The sequence below is a fragment of the Oncorhynchus nerka genome, linkage group LG15 (assembly GCF_034236695.1).
Source record: "Oncorhynchus nerka isolate Pitt River linkage group LG15, Oner_Uvic_2.0, whole genome shotgun sequence".
Lineage (NCBI taxonomy): Eukaryota > Metazoa > Chordata > Actinopteri > Salmoniformes > Salmonidae > Oncorhynchus > Oncorhynchus nerka.
The window spans coordinates 28,346,742-28,364,372 of NC_088410.1; the positions used below are offsets into that span (position 1 = coordinate 28,346,742).

At 43.3% G+C, this 17,631-nt stretch overlaps 1 protein-coding gene across 1 annotated transcript in view; it reads right to left on the reverse strand.

Annotated features, from left to right (window-relative positions):
* Positions 1–8,680, reverse strand: part of LOC115126670 (xylosyltransferase 1-like) — a 146,032-nt gene extending 137,352 nt beyond the window's left edge. Inside the window, exon 1 of the mRNA XM_065001469.1 lies at positions 8,368–8,680. Within this exon, the coding sequence (XP_064857541.1) occupies positions 8,368–8,655 (288 nt within the window). The 5' untranslated portion in view covers positions 8,656–8,680. The remainder of the gene's footprint in view (positions 1–8,367) is intronic.
* Between the last annotated feature and the right edge of the window lie 8,951 nt (positions 8,681–17,631).

A 17,631-nucleotide genomic window follows, 5' to 3' on the forward strand; every position in this document is an offset into this window, starting at 1 on the left:
AGCCCAACTGTTGCTGGAGCCAGAGAGACCTTGGTCCCAAAAACATGAATGTCTTTATTAAGGGGAAATATGACATGTTTTATGGTTGTCCATTGGACACCATTATCTTACTTTTACCATCATAATATTAGATTGACTACGATTTGTTTTGTTTTACTGCTCTCAAAGGGACAGGGAAGGCAAGACATGTTGACACTAAGATATGCGATATTATCGGGACGTCATGTAAGGAAACAGTTATTGAACATATAAATATTCAACAGACTTGGAACAGAATATTCACATGGCTTGGTGATATCTGTCATCAGATGTGCCGTTGCCATATCAACAGATGGTTAAAACAATGGAACATTTATTTTCACTTCTGGTGGTGAAAATTACTTGATGGATCTGCTGTGAAGAAACCACGTGTGATTAACTGTGTGTGTGTGTGTGTGTGTGTGTGTGTGTGCATGCCTGCTTCAATGTGTGTGTGTTTAGTACATGTCCCCACGTGTGTGTGTGTGTGTGTGTGTGTGTGTGTGTCGCCATGAAAGCGATGTCCGCAGCAGGGGGAAACGGATGTTACAGTTACTACGCCCAGAAACACTTTACAACACGTGTAGAACCTGGAAAACACACTGTGGCTGGGAGGCATGACGGTCGGCACCCGACTAGTAGCCCCCCAGACGGCAAGAAAAGCACATGTATGATTAGGAGTTTAACGGAGAGGGGAACAGGGGCTCATTAAGGTTCCTGCCTTTCTTCGTGGATAAACCAACTAGGCTCGTAATTTAACAATTGTATTCGTATTTACAGATGACATACGAGTTTGTTATTAAGGCACATTAAAGTTCACGTTCCAGAAGACATTTCTGCCCAAAAAATGCATTTTGATTTAAATATTTTTTATGTTGACGTTCAAATGCCTCTCCCTTGAAGTAGTGATGTGTGACAACCACCTAGCTTCCTGAAACGAGTCGCATTTAAAAAAATAATTTACAGACGCACACAAACAACGACCACATCTCCTCTGCCCAGACCAGCATGCTCACATGTTTGGGACCACCTTAAATTGTCCCAATTCGTTTTTCACTCAGTCACCCATGCTATTTCAATATTTCAATAATAAATCATTTGATTTTTACAATGATTGTGATGCTAGTTGGGAGGAAAGTTGTTCTCTAGCAATCTGTCAAAGGTAAACATGCAGGGCCTCCCGGGTGGCGCAGTGGTTAAGGGCGCTGTACTGCAGCGCAAGCTGTGCCACCAGAGACTCTGGGTCCGCGCCCAGGCTCTGTCGTAACCGGCCGCGACCGGGAGGTCTGTGGGGCGATGCACAATTGGCCTAGCGTCGTTCGGGTTAGGGAGGGTTTGCCCGGTAGGGATATCCTTGTCTCATCGTGCAACAGCGACTCCTGTGGCGGGCCGGGAGCAGTGCACGCAAACCAAGGTTGCCAGGTGCACAGTGTTTCCTCCGACACATTGGTGCTGGCTTCCGGGTTGGATGGCGCTGTGTTAAGAAGCAGTGCTGTGGGTTGTGTATCGGAGGACGCATGACTTTCAACCTTCGTCTCTCCCGAGCCCGTACGGGAGTTGTAGCAATGAGACAAGATAGTAGCTACTAAAACAATTGGATACCACGAAATTGGGGAGAAAACGGGGTAAAATTCAAACAAAAAAACAACAAAGAAAAGGTAAACATGCAGGTATGCAGGTACGTACTCACTAAAGGCAAATGGCCACAACATCCAAGGTTAATTCCTATGGTATCAAACGTACACCAGTTTCTCCTGATGCATGTACAGTAGCCTAGGCATCATCTTTCCTTTCAATTAGTTTGACCTGGAAACACCTACTGATAACAACACTTGTCACTCTGGGTGATTATTCTACATCTAATATCATCATGATGAGGCTTGTAGAACTTCTCCTCAGAGGTCAATTCTATCCTCGTCAAGGCGCCTGGCTACATCTATTCCCATCTCTCTCTCACACACACACACACAATGTGCAGCAGCAGCAGTTAGTTCATGTATATTATCCTAGGCGCAACAGATATAGACTCTGACGAACCATCACACAGAGAACAACCAGCAAAAGAGAAAGGCATAAGCAATCTGACAAACAGGCCAATCCGGCATTTTAACTGGCAACCGGAAGGCATTGTAGCGCACATTATCTGGCAACCGCAAGGCATCGTCGATGAAGCATAAGTACCATGCTCTCCACGTTACATTGAAAAGGTCACAGGATCTGTTGTGCCAGTTATAATGGTAAACGCTGCTTGAGGAATACCTGCATGTGTCCCAAATGGCACCCTATTCCCTATATAGTGCACTACAGGACATACAGTTGAAGTCAGAAGTTTACATGCACTTTAGCCAAATACATTTAAACTCCGTTTTTCACAAATCCTAGTAAAAATTCTGTGTCTTAGGTCAGTTAGGATCACCACTTTATTTTAAGAATGTGAAATGTCAGAATAATAGTAGAGAATGATTTATTTCAGCTTTTATTTATTTCATCACATTCCCAGTGGGTCTGAAGTTTACATACACTCAATAAGTATTTGGTAGCATTGCCTTTAAATTGTTTAACTTGGGTCAAACGTTTCCGGTAGCCTTCCACAAACTTCCCACAATAAGTTGGGTGAATTTTGGCCCATTCCTCCTGACAGAGCTGGTGTAACTGAGTCAGGTTTGTAGGCCTCCTTGCTCACACACGCTTTTTCAGTCCTGCCCACAAATTTTCTATAGGATTGAGGTTAGGGCTTTGTGACCAAGCTTTAACTTCCTGACTGATTTCTTGAGATTTTGCTTCAATATATCCACATAATTTTCCATCCTCATGAAGCCATCTATTTTGTGAAGTGCACCAGTCCCTCCTGCAGCAAAGCACCCCCACAACATGATGCTGCCACCCCCATGCTTGACGGCTGGGATGGTGTTCTTCGGCTTGCAAGCCTCCCCCTTTTTCCTCCAAACATAACAATGGTCATTATGGCCAAGCAGTTCTTATTTTTGTTTCATCAGACCAGAGGACATTTCTCCAAAAAGTACGATCTTTGTCCCCATGTGCAGTTGCAAACCGTAGTCTGGCTTTTTTATGGTGGTTTTGGAACAGTGGCTTATTCCTTGCTGAGCGGCCTTTCAGGTTATGTCGAAACAGGACTCGTTTTACTGTGGATATAGATACTTTTGTACCTGTTTCCGCCAGCATCTTCACAAGGTCCTTTGCTGTTGTTCTGGGATTGATTTGCACTTTTTTGCACCAAAGTACATTCATCTCTAGGAGACAGAACATGTCTCCTTCCTGATGGCTGCGTGGTCCCATGGTGTTTATACTTGCGTACTGTTGTTTGTACAGATGAACATGGTACCTTCAGGCGTTTGGAAATTGCTCCCAAGGATGAACCAGATTTGTGGAGGTCTACAATTCTTTTTAGGAGGTCTTGGCTGATTTCTTTTGATTTTCCCATGATGTCAAGAAAAGAGGCACTGAGTTTGAAGGTAGGCCTTGAAATACATCCACAAGTACACTTCCAATTGACTGAAATTATGTCAATTAGCCTATCAGAAGCTTCTAAAGCCATGACATCATTTTCTGGAATTTTCCAAGCTGTTTAAAGGCCCAGTCAACTTCTTTTTTTTGTTCTTTTTTTTTGGAGGGTGGATCAGCTTAATATTGTGGAAAGAATGTTGCTTCCAATGTCATTGTCTGCATCATTTCCAATCCCCCATAATTTTTGGGGAAATATATATATCCATACACGTATGCATATATATACACATATATACATACACATACCTATATAGACATACATACTTTTTTAAAGAATATACCTTTATTATTATTCCCCACAAACCCTTCCGCCGATCCCCCAATTGGAGTAAACTAATAAACACTTCTGCTTCTACCTTCAATCCATACATCTTATACACATTTTACAGACACAGTCTACTTTACAATAGTTCTCTCTTGTTTGTTCTTAGTCCTTCCTCATTTCTGATGTCCATCCAGTTCTATTTGTAACTATGCTATTTCACAAAAGCTCCGAACCTATATACATTCTACAGATCCCTTATGCCTTATGCCCTACATTGTTTATCTTGTTATTAGTCCCACCCTTCAGCTCCACTCAACCCCTCCCATCTGTCTCTCAACATCATCCATTTCGGATTTCTACTTGCCATATACTTTTCAACTGTGCTGTGATGCTTCACAAAAGTACTGAACCTTTCTATTCTCATAGCTTCTACAGATTGTAAATTAAAAATAAACATTTTTGCTAAAATAATTATGATATTATTGATTGATTGACTATGGCTTTTCAAATCACCCAGTATTGCTATCTGTAGTGTTAGTTCTAGGCAAATGTTGTAATTCTTCAGCCATTCCTGGACCTGTGACCAAAAATGAGCTACATATGGACAATACCAAAATAAACGATCTAATGACTCTGCCTCCTTCCTCACAGCAAAATCTGCAGAGCTTGGAAGATTGTATCCCCCATATATACAACATTCTATTAGTTGCAAGAATTTTGTATAGTAATTTATATTGAAAAATGTGTCGTTTTGAATCCGGTGTTGTTTTGCGTATCAATTCATAAACCATGTGCCATGGAAATGGGTACATTGAAAATCTCTTCCCAATCTCTTCCCAATTTTGCAATTTATATTGCACAGCTGTCAGTTTTTTGGTCCTTAAATGAAATTGGTATATGTTTTTATTTATCACACTTTTCTTTAACCATTTATGTTCTTTAATACAGGGCCGACATACAAGTTCCTTACTTTTTCCCCTTCTACTTGCCTCTTCCATTTTTGTGGTAACGCTGCAATTAATTGGTTGTAATTTTGAGTAGAGCAGACATTTCCATGTCTGTGTTAGCTGCATGTGTGACATAACTCCACCAGTCCTATTTATGATATCATTCACTAAATTTATACCTTTTTTAAAAAATTATTCGATAAATACAGTTTTTTTAATCAATTAGTATATTTGAATTTAACCACAATATTTATTGTATTATTTGTTCCGTCCTTTCAGGTGGATTAAACTGAAATTGCAACCAACTTTCTAAGGCTTGTTTAAAAAATTAAGATATTTTGGAGATTATTTCCTTTTCAAACTCCCGAAAGTGAGCAGGTGTAATCTGAATAAAGGGGAAAAGGCCCTCCCTGAATATAGGATGAGACATTCCTACCAATTGACTAGAGAACCAGTTTGGATTTAAGTACAACTTTCGTAAGGCACAGTCAATTTAGTGTATGTAAACTTCTGACCCACTGGAATTGTGATACAGTGAATTATAAGTGAAATAATCTGTCTGTAAACAATTGTTGGAAAAATGGCTTATCATACACAAAGTAGATGTCCTAACCGACTTCCCAAAACTATAGTTTGTTAACAACTCATTTTTGGAGTGGTTGAAAAATGAGTTTTAATGACCCCAACCTAAGTGTATGTAAATTTCCGACTTCAACTGTATGTGCCCTGGACAAAAGTAGTGACCTATATAGGGAATATGGTGCAACTTGGGATCGCAGCCACAATTGTCTTGGCGTGAATGCGTTTTGACACACATCTTCCCGTCGCCCAGTCACAATTGATTCTGTGCGTCAGAACTCAAGAACTATTTAGCTAATTCAGCCACGCTACTGGACAGGAACAGTGATAAAACCCCTTCCTGGTCTGTTAGTGTGTCTCTCAGATTGATGCTTTTATAGCGAACACACACACACCCAGGGCCGTGCACAGACCTTTCAGGGGGCAGGTGCTCAAAACGTACCAAATGCCTCTGCAGGGGACCATTTTAACAGTTTTGGAGCATAGGCCTGTTTATTCCTGCAACCACACACCCACTCATCATCTTTAGAAATTCTAGGCAAGCTAGTTAAAGTGAATCCTAAAGACAGAGATGATTGACATCGGGAAAAGAGGGTGGGCTATCAGCTGATCACTGATGTTGATGATTGATGTAAATCTCCTAGTCAGCTAGCTTCATTTCTTTTACTGATTGTAATTGACCTCTATGTCTTTCTGTCTCTCTCTGCTGTGTATCAGCCGACCAGACTGAATATTGATGATGAAGCTAAATCAAGTGTTAATAAAATAATTTGTTACTTTTTTTATTTAACCTTTATTTAACTAGGCAAGTCAGTTAAAAAAAACATGTTCTTATTTACAATGACGGCCTACCAGGGAACAGCGGGTTAACTGAGCTGTTCAGTGGCAGAACGACAGATCTGTACCTTGTCAGCTCGGGGATTCAATCCAACAACCTTTCGGTTTTTGGCCCAACACTAACCACTAGGCTACCTGGCACCCCAAAATATGCTGCTGTGGCAGTAGTGTTGATATTTAAACTAGGTAGCTAGCTACAGACACTCGACAGGTGACCGCATATCTCAAGCCAAGCATGTTTGGATACTGGGAGCGTGCAATTTCCGTACAGGACCGACTGGGAAAAATGCGCAACCGGGCGTGAGAGCTCCGTACAGGGTGAACCTGACACCACGGCACCTTGGGAGCAGTGGGTTCCGAACAACAATGACCAAAAATACATATATACAGTAATTTGGGGGGAAATTATACCACCACCCAAAACGGCTCATTGAAGACTGGAAGGGGCTTGTCTTCTGAACAGGCAGAGCCCTATATGTGCACTGCACACACACACACAAACACATTCCAAGCAGGTCTGTCTTGACATCTTCATCACGTTTCTGTCCTTGGAATGACTTACCATACATTATGTTGTTGTTGTGTAGCCTGAGGGCAAACACACAGACACACACACACACACACACACACACACACACACACACACACACACACACACACACACACACCGAGAGAGAGAGTTGATGGATAGACTGAGTCACAGCTCCCACCACCCGTAGGAGATAGATGAGAGTGTAGAGGGATGCTATATGAGGACTGAGGAACATACACTACTGTAGTCTATAGTATATCTCCCATAACAACCATATCAAAGCTACTGTATCCATAGTGACGGGATTATACAGCCCAAGCAATGTGATGCAAGGTTTTCCAAATATTGCAACAGCAAAATAGGCTTCAACACACCATATATTTCATCAACAAAAAAAACACAGTCCAGATATCATATTGCTTATAATATTGGATAAGAGCGTCTGCTAAATGACTTAAATGTAAATGTAAATTGTGGTAATAATATAATATCCATATTAATGCCATGGAATTAAATGATTTGGAGACTGCATATCTCTTGACAAAATCAGTCAAAGATTGATTGATTAACAACCGAACAGATGTCAACCTGTAGGCTACTGTAATTTAATTAAGCATGATTTATCAATTTGCCCTTCCAGTGTTTGCTAATACTAACAGACCAGTGATCATCTGGGATCCCGGAGCGTGTGGATTTAAACCACGGCTGTATAGGTAGTGTGGTAGCAATGTTTCAACTTGATTTGGTCTCAATTCGGTGCTGAACTAATGTAGTATGGCGTTCATAAACCGCCAATGATCCAAAAGTGTAGGTTATTTGCACAATTTATTGGTTAGAGTCAAGAGTTCGCATGTATATGTTTACATTTCTCATTTCCCTCTAATGTAGCGTTTGCATAAACTATATGTGGCTACTCCGATCACCACGCAGTCATTTCCCTGTGGTATTTTCACACATGAACTAGTCCATTAAGCGGTTTTGCATTGATACACAATTAGCAAATTATGCGTTTCAAATGGCCATTACACAGTCGTGTGTGTCGCTGAAATTGTTATCTGTAAGGGCAAATAATCATTTCTGACCTATAACAAGCAGTTAGAAGTAAGCAGCCCGGGACATCGATTTACGCATCTGAAATTACTTTAGAGTATTTGCTGTGATTAAATATTGCTTGGATTATACCGTTTTGGGTTCAAATTCACACCCAGTGGATTAGAAAATATATATATTTACAGTAGGCTACACAACGAATGGATTTGAAGGACACCCAATGTGGCATCGTTCAGTTGTCATTCTGTTCCTCTTCATAATATTTTGGATTTGGAAACATCCCTACAACATCGTACATCTGTCACTCTTTGCGCGGGAGGCTGGGACGCTAGCGACGTCGATGTAACATGTCAGAGTAGCACATCTCCATTTAAAAGGATCTTGATTTGAAAATGAATTCAGCCGCCAGAGGTGGTCCGGTTAATTCATTTGAGCGTCTGTGCCCATCCAGTCTACCAAAGCGCCAGGCATAGATAGGTAGACAGGAACAATCATTCAAGCTGCGGTTGTAGCCCATGCAGTCTTCGGCTATGTCTTTATCAGACACTTCAAATGGGCCGTAGGTTAAATGGATATAATAGCTACGTGTAACAGCAGTAGCGCCACAGTCTTACCGGCTGCTGTATGTGACGAACCGTTCCTTTCCCTTGTGGAGGATGGTGCTGTAGCTGAACCTCGCGCTTCATATACTCGCTGCTGCCTTTGTAGCCACCGCCGCCGACCCGGTCTCTCTTCTCCCTCATGTTCGACGCGCCACCGCCGCCGTTTTCCCGTTCTTCCCCGGAATCGAGGCTACTGAAGTTCCACACTATCAGCGTCTGGACCAGCAGCACGGTGAGAGCCGCTATCAAGGCGGAACGCGAGCGGCGGGCCAACCTGCGAGCGCACGAGCCGCCAACCATCTTCACTCTTTGACTGCTAGGACTCGAGAAGGTCGGCTATCCTGCCTCTGCGTAGCGCGACAGACAGCAGGAGCTGTCTGTTATTTTTTAGATCTAGCTCACGATGGCTAGGAGGAGCATCGAGGAGAGGAGGCAGCACAGAGCCATCGTGTGGTTGAAAGACGTTACGCGCGAGCTCAGGATGTTCACCGAATGTTCTGAGTCACGGCGACGGTAAATTAGAGTCCTCCATCTGGAATTCTTGTATAAAATACCTCGGCACGAAGCACGTGGGTTATCACCTCCCACATGTACATGATACCCATCCACGACATTTAATGATTAAACAAACAAACAAAAACATATTTTTGGAAACGTTGATGTGGGTGAACACAATGTACCGTTGAACAATAGCAGTACCATGGACAGTGCTCACAGAAAATGTGTATCGCTGCAGCTCGTTACAAATAGAATACAAGCTCACATCCATCCCATGTACTGTAGGCTCCACAAGGACCAACCCTCACCATCCATGCATTCAATTATTGATGCCACTTCATGTGCATTTCAAACATCACCAATGTACCAAATGATCATAAGAGCTATAAAAGGAGAGTTATTCATGTACAGTATATTGTAGTGACCTTAATCCAACACGTAATGACCTCGTCAAGAAGTTCGGACCTCTTGATTTAACAGTTAAGCTGTTGGCTTGACAGTCGCTGGACCTGTGTTCGAGTCTCGGTGGGGGGTTAACCCCAAGTTCACTTCAACATGATTTGATTCATAAGAAAGGGCCCAAGTCTATGCCTACAGCTGTGTATGAAAGGTAGGGAGGAGCTAGGTCTTACAATAGTATCAAGCCCAAACTTTATACCACAGCAACTTCTTGTAATGGATGTAGAGGATTTCCATCTGTATTTACTCTGTGTGCCCCTGTGCATTGTGCTTAATTTTCTGGCAAGCATACCTTCGCTATCTAATTGTCTGCCAAGGCTGAGCTAGTACAGCTACTGGGACTTATAGGGAAGGGAGAACACACACACGCAAATACACAGACACACACATGCACAGTAACACACACACACGGCTGATGTAGTATCTACTGGGACTACTACATCAGCTCTGTATGCGTGTGTGTATTTGCGACGTGTGTGTGTGTGTTCTCCCTTCCTTCCTTATAAGTCCACACTGCTACGCTTTAATAAGTCAACAAACGTCTACACTATCAACTAGCCAATCCACGCCGAGGCTGTTCTGCTCTTTGCTTAAGGGCTGTGAACCACTGACGGTGAATAAATAAGATAGCATTCACACAGAGTGTGTGTCTACCTACAGTACACCAGGCCTAGCGGACACAAATTGATGGGTAGGTTTGGTAAGTCGAAAATTGCATAATTGGTGCAAAACAGGAAAATTGTTTCTCTGATATTTTGAAGGCAGGTTTTGCATATCCCAACCTTTGCAATGGGAGTTGGATTACAGAGTGTGACTACAGGCGGAAATGCGGAGATGGTAGCATTAGGTAGGGCGAGTTATTCTTTTTCAGAGGACAGTAAGTACACAGACCACTGTGTGTGTGTGTGCGTGTGTGTGTTTCACCTGAAGGAATACATTTGAGAGGCAGAAAGGCTAGAACAAAGCACAGTATGCAAAGCTCAAAAAAACAGCCTTGGCTAAAACAAAAACACATAGTTATTAGTCTCTGACCTTGTTGTGTTTCTCCAGACTGGTTAATTATGACATGCCACACATTGACAGCATGCCTTGCATTTTTAGATAGTGTTTATTCTCAGCCTAGCTGCCAATCGAAAACAGACAGACGTCTGACATTAGGCACAAACAGTGTTAATTCGAGCTGTATTATGTTAATTCGAGCTGTATCCTAGCAACAGAAGGTAGTCTAGCACCAACCCACACGCCATTCAATTTTACCTGGCAGTATGGGTGAAACGTTTGTCCATTCACCCAACAAGACATGCAGTAATATCAACCGGATGCAAGAACTCAAGTGGGTACATGGACAAAAGAGGACCAGTTGGGCCAAGACTCGTTCTATTCATCCATTGACAAGACAACTCTATATTATATTTAATATACAGTATGTTCATATTGTACATTGCATGACAGTTTCCTTAGCATTTATTTAGCATTTAAATTGCAGCACACATTTGATTACCAAGGTGCTGTTACCTTGGGCAAACAAAAATCTATGTTACTGTCCAAAAGCGATAAGGACACACAGATCACACGCACGCACACACACACACCATACTAATAGATGCACGGCGCATTGAAATTGAAAATAGCTTTCCTGAGACATTTTAACATCTTCTACATTTCAAAAATGTTGCCAAGGTGAGAGACTGTGGGAAAGAAAGAAGGGAGAGAGAGACAAACACAGAGAGAGAGAGATAGAATGTGATATGGATGAACATGTGAGGAAAGGCAAATGAGATTAAGGGAGGAGAAAAGAAGAAGAGAACGGAAAGAGAGAGTAGATATAATGGATATGGACAAGGAGAAAGAAAGTCTGGGGGAGAGAAAGTGAGAAAGATAAGATAAGACTCACAGTCAGGTGAAAGAGACGGGAGACAGAAGGGATGTGAGAAAAAATGGAGAGGTAGAAAGTTTTGAGACAGAGAGACAGAGAGGTGTAGGAGGGACCGGAAGAGGCAGGGGCACACAAAGAGAAGTTGAGAGACGGAGGAGGGAGAGAGCGAGCAACAGACAGAGGAGAGAGAAAGAGAGAGAGAAAATCAGAAAGCGAGAGAGGGTACAACTACAACTTCTCAGGCAGCAGAACTAGCTCTTCTCTTCTCATTAGCCGATGCTCCGTTGCCGCAGCGATGGCTTCCGGTCCCCACGGCTGATTAATTTAATTAAAGCTGACCCCCCCCCCCCCATCGGTCAAGCACAGACACTGACCAACACTGACCAGATTGGTGCTAGGGTGCATATCTCTCTCTCTCTCTCTCTCTCTCTCTCTCTCTCTCTCTCTCTCTCTCTCTCTCTCTCATTTCAAAGGGCTTTATTGGCAAGGGAAACATATCTTTACATTGCCAAAGCAAGTTAATTAGACAATAAACAGAAGTGAAATAATCAATAAAAAATGAACAGTTAACATTAGACTCACAAGTTTCAAATGAATAGACACATTTCAAATGATGGTTCTCTCTCTCTCTCTCTCTCTCTCTCTCTCTCTCTCTCGCTCTCTCTCTCTCTCTCTCTCCTCTGCAGTGTCAGTCAGAACAGCAAAGCCTGAGGGAGAGGGTATGTGTGGGTCAGGCGAGATGACTGGTCATGCCTTGGGTGCCTCACTCGCTTGTCCCTGAGATGTAGCATTTGGGGAGCTGTGGAGAGGTCAATCTTTTCATTCAGTAGTAGAAGAAGACAGAAGACAGAGGTGGCTAGTCACAATCTGACATCATGGCTACGGGTTTGGTCGAAGCACACAAAGAGGAAGGATACATGGAATGTGTTGAAAGGAGATCCTTGGTGATTAGTTGGTGTAACACTGACATAATGAAGGCTTATACTCTATCTAATCATGTTAGACAACAGGGTTTGTATTGAGTTCCTGTTCTTGTGGTCAAAGGTGAATAGGTCACAGGGTTAGAGGGTTATAGTCAGAGTCCATGCAGGGTAGTAGGGAGAATTAGCCCCTAGAGAAGACTGATCAAAGGTCAATTTGATGTCGTTTTGTTTTTCCCCCACAATGGCTAAACTTCGCGTTCAGGAAGGGTAAGCTGATCCTAGATCTGTGCTTAAGGACAAGCCTCACCTAACGCCACCCCTGTCCCCACAGTTCAGCTAAAGGCCACTTGAGACATGTAAAGTGTCATAGGAACGACATTGAAGCCGTTCAGCATAAAGGTGGCACATGTCGCAGGGAGAGTAATCCCACTCCATCTACAGCAGTCATAGTTAATGGTGGATCTGGGGGAAGGTTGCTGTGTGTGTGTGTGGGGGGGGTCTAGGTGTGTGTGTATTTGTGTGTGAGTGTGTGCCCAAGCCTGTGTGTGAGTCACGCTCTGCAGCAGTTCTGTAATCCTCTACATAAGTTCAGCCATGTTCTCCCAGGTGACACGGTGCTGAGGCAGAGAGCAGAATGTATAAGTGTGTTGTGTGTGTATTCTCACTTGAGACTTCCGACAAGGAGATGGATAAATCATGGATAAATCAATGTATTCCACTGCAACACTGCACAACCTATCACACAGTAGAACCAACCAACACTGCACACCTTATCACACAGTAGAAACCAACCAACACTGCACACCCTATCACACAGTAGAACCAACCAACACTGCACAACCTATCACACAGTCGAACTAACCAACACTGCACAACCTATCACACAGTAGAACTAACCAACACTGCACAACCTATCACACAGTAGAACTAACCAACACTGCACAACCTATCACACAGTAGAACCAACCAACACTGCACACCCTATCACACAGTAGAAACCAACCAACACTGCACACCCTATCACACAGTAGAACCAACCAACACAGTAGAACCAACCAACACAACCTATCACACAGTAGAACCAACCAACACTGCACACCCTATCACACAGTAGAAACCAACCAACACTGCACACCCTATCACACAGTAGAACCAACCAACACTGCACAACCTATCACACAGTAGAACCAACCAACACTGCACACCCTATCACACAGTAGAACCAACCAAAACTGCACACCCTATCACACAGTAGAACTAACCAACACTGCACAACCGATCACACAGTAGAACTAACCAACACTGCACAACCTATCACACAGTAGAACTAACCAACACTGCACAACCTATCACACAGTAGAACCAACCAACACTGCACACCCTATCACACAGTAGAAACCAACCAACACTGCACAACCTATCACACAGTAGAAACCAACCAACACTGCACACTCTATCACACATTAGAAACCAACCAACACTGCACAACCTATCACACAGTAGAACTAACCAACACTGCACAACCTATCACACAGTAGAAATCAACCAACACTGCACAACCTATCACACAGTAGAAACCAACCAACACTGCACAACCTATCACACAGTAGAACCAACCAACACTGCACAACCTATCACACAGTAGAAACCAACCAACACTGCACAACCTATCACACAGTAGAACCAACCAACACTGCACAACCTATCACACAGTAGAAACCAACCAACACTGCACAACCTATCACAAAGTAGAACCAACCAACACTGCACAACCTATCACACAGTAGAAACCAACCAACACTGCACAACCTATCACAAAGTAGAACCAACCAACACTGCACAACCTATCACACAGTAGAAACCAACCAACACTGCACACCCTATCACACAGTAGAAACCAACCAACACTGCACAACCTATCACACAGTAGAACCAACCAACACTGCACAACCTATCACACAGGAGAAACCAACCAACACTGCACAACCTATCACACAGTAGAACCAACCAACACTGCACAACCTATCACACAGTAGAAACCAACCAACACTGCACAACCTATCACACAGTAGAAACCAACCAACACTCCACAACCTATCACACAGTAGAAACCAACCAACACTGCACAACCTATCACACAGTAGAAACCAACCAACACTGCACAACCTATCACACAGTAGAAACCAACCAACACTGCACACTCTATCACACAGTAGACATCAACCAACATGATCCCAATGCTCACCACTTGAGCAGCAAACCCTCGCATTATACATGGATGATCCTATCGTCCCAAAAGAAACATACTGTATGCGTGCTTGGCTAGTGTTGGGCTGGAGCAAAACATTGGTCCTGGAGAAATGGGGTTGGAGGAAACACTGCAGTAGGCTAAATCAGGGTCACACAGAGTGTTTCTTGGTGGTCTTAAACAAATCTACTTTGAGACAAAGTAGACACCTCACACACACGGTTATGGGGTTAAAAAAAGAAGACACCTGTACCATGTCAGATATACAGTTGAAATGTGTTACATTTTGAGTTTGCATCCTAATATTACACTTTCTATACATCACAGACGACTGAAATTTTCGGTGGGTTTAAAAAAATCATCTTTATTAATTATGAAATTATGAAAAATATGAGTAACATTCCAGCCATGAGACCACTAGGTCATTTGACTGCAGTAATGGGCTACGTGGAGCATTTCACCCATTCAGGGGAAGCACCAACGATGTCCTATCCTATAACTGCCCCGTCAGTAACCTCAACCTGGGTTGTGTTCAGTTACCACAATGTAGCAAAACATGCAGTATGTCACGTTCTGACCTTTATTTCCTTTGTTTTGTATTTATTTAGTATGGTCAGGGCGTGAGTTGGGTGGGCAGTCTATGTTTGTTTTTCTATGTTTTGGGGTATTTCTATGTTTCAGCCTAGTATGGTTCTCAATCAGAGGCAGGTGTCATTAGTTGTCTCTGATTGAGAATCATACTTAGGTAGCCTGGGTTGCACTGTTTGTTTGTGGGTGATTGTCTATGTTGATGGCTTGTTTCAGCGCAGCTCACATTAGCGTCACGGTTGTTATTTTGTTTACTGTTTTGTATAGTGTTTCAGTGTTCAGTTCTTTCTTTAATTAAACATTCAACATGAACACATATCACGCTGCATATTGGTCCTCCGATCCTTCTCGCCTCTCCTCTTCAGATGAAGAGGAGGACGACCGTGACACAGTAACAGAAAACAAAAATGAGCGTTCTTATTGGACAAGTTCATGATAGCACCTCCCAGTTTCAAACCTACTGAACATGACCCTGACGTTTTATGGGCGCATCTCCCTTTAGCATTAAACCTCAAACTGGGTCATGTTCTATAAGCCACAAAGTAGAAAAACATTTTACAAAAGAAAACAAAAATGAGTGTTCTCGTTTCAACAGGTGTGTGCCTTCTGAACATCACCCTGAGGATTTATGTGTGTTTTTCTCTGTAGCTTTAAACCTACTGATGTCGATGTCCCCGTCTACCTTATGGCCATTTTGATTCCTCCCCTTTCACTCATTTGACTCCTTCACTTGGAAGGACTGTTACAGAGCAAATGTACCCCCGTGTTCCTTCATTAGACTATTTAATAATTGATCACACACACATGCGCATATGAATGCATGCTCACACACACACACACAGACACACAGACACACACACACACACACACACATACACCTTGTGGGGACATACAATTCAGTTACATTCAAAATCCTATTTTCCCTAACCCCTAACCCTAACCTTAACCTGTCCCCTTACCCTAACCCTAACCTTAACCCAAAAACTTAAACCTAACCCTAGCTCACTAACCTAACCCTAAACCTAATTCTAACCCTAACACTAATTCTAACCTTAACCCCCTAGAAATAGCATTTGACCTTGTGGGGACCAACAAAATATTTTGTACGTTTACTTCTGGTCCCCACAAGTATAGTTAAACACGTCCACACACACACACACACACACACACACACACACACACACACACACACACACACACACACACACACACACCCCTTCCCATTTCTTTTGATGACCATACATGATGTGTGTCTGGGTTAAATGGATTGGAATGGGCTCTCCGTCTGAAAGACAAGAGAATGAGATTGTACATTAAAGTCTTCCATCATACCATGAGTTATTTATATGACACAGAGTCTGTGGAGTAAGAAGATTACTGTGTCTGACCTCTGTGGAAATCTATGTGAATCTCCTCCTCCTCTCGACAGGAAGTTATTGGTTATTAGCTACATTCATTACGTTTCACAACGTGTATTCATAGACAGTTACTAGACAGAATGTTAATTGCATTGGGCAGATAAATGTGTGCTTGGGATTCCCATTTCAATTCTTAACAATTTGATTACTATTGGGCCATTTTCCACCACAGGCATATACAGTATACTGTATAGTAAGGACAAGACCGTTCTTAAAGCCTAGATTTCCTTCCACTAACATACCTTTTCATGTACTTTAAGCTACTATGTAATTGCGGGTTGGTTTTTAATAAGTACAGCAGCCATTCGGATAATCGATTTTGCACCACAGGCTGGTTCAGTAAGTACAATGCTAGATGTTGTTCAAGCCTAGTTTTCATTCCACTCACACACCTCTACCCCAGCTGCTTCTCTTCATCTGTCAATACTAGGGGTGAGGTTGTCAGTTAATGTCTCTAACTGTGACCCTTAGGTCCAGATCTCTACCACTCTCGTCCTCCCAGAGGGCACACTCTTTGGCCCTCAGGGGCCTCCAAGGGCCCCTCTCTCTCTCTACAACAGCCTGGAGTACTCGACATCATCGATTTCTCTCAACACCCTCTCTCCTTCACTGCATCTCCTCCACCAGTCCCTCTGTGGCTGAACAACCTTGTTAGAACTGTAAAAATAGAAACAAGACCAAAAAGAGGGGGAGAGAAAGAAGGAAGGTGAGAAAAAAGAAGGGAGGGGTAAGGGAGGAAGAGAGGTGAGGAACAAGACCAAAGAGAGGAGGGAGTCAAAAATGAGGGATGGAGGGAGGGAGAGAGGGAGAGAAGGGAAGGAAGAGGGTGAAAAAAGATAGTGAAGGTGGCCCGGGAGGGGTGAGGAGAGAGGGAGGAAAGAGAGTGAAGGAGGCTGGGAGAGGTGAGGAGAGGGGGAGGAAAGAGAGTGAAGGAGGCTGGGAGAGGTGAGGAGAGGGGGAGGAAAGAAGTGAAGGAGGCTGGGAGAGGTGAGGAGGGGGAGGGGGAGGAGGCCGGGAGGGGTGAGGAGAGGGGGAGGAAAGAGAGTGAAGGAGGCTGGGAGGGGTGAGGAGAGGGGAGGAAAGATAGTGAAGGTGGCCGGGAGGGGTGAGGAGAGGGGGAGGAAAGAAAGTGAAGGAGGCTGGGAGAGGTGAGGAGAGGGGGAGGAAAGATAGTGAAGGTGGCCCGGGAGGGGTGAGGAGAGGGGAGGAAAGATAGTGAAGGAGGCCGGCAGGGGTGAGGAGAGAGGGAGGAAAGATAGTGAAGGA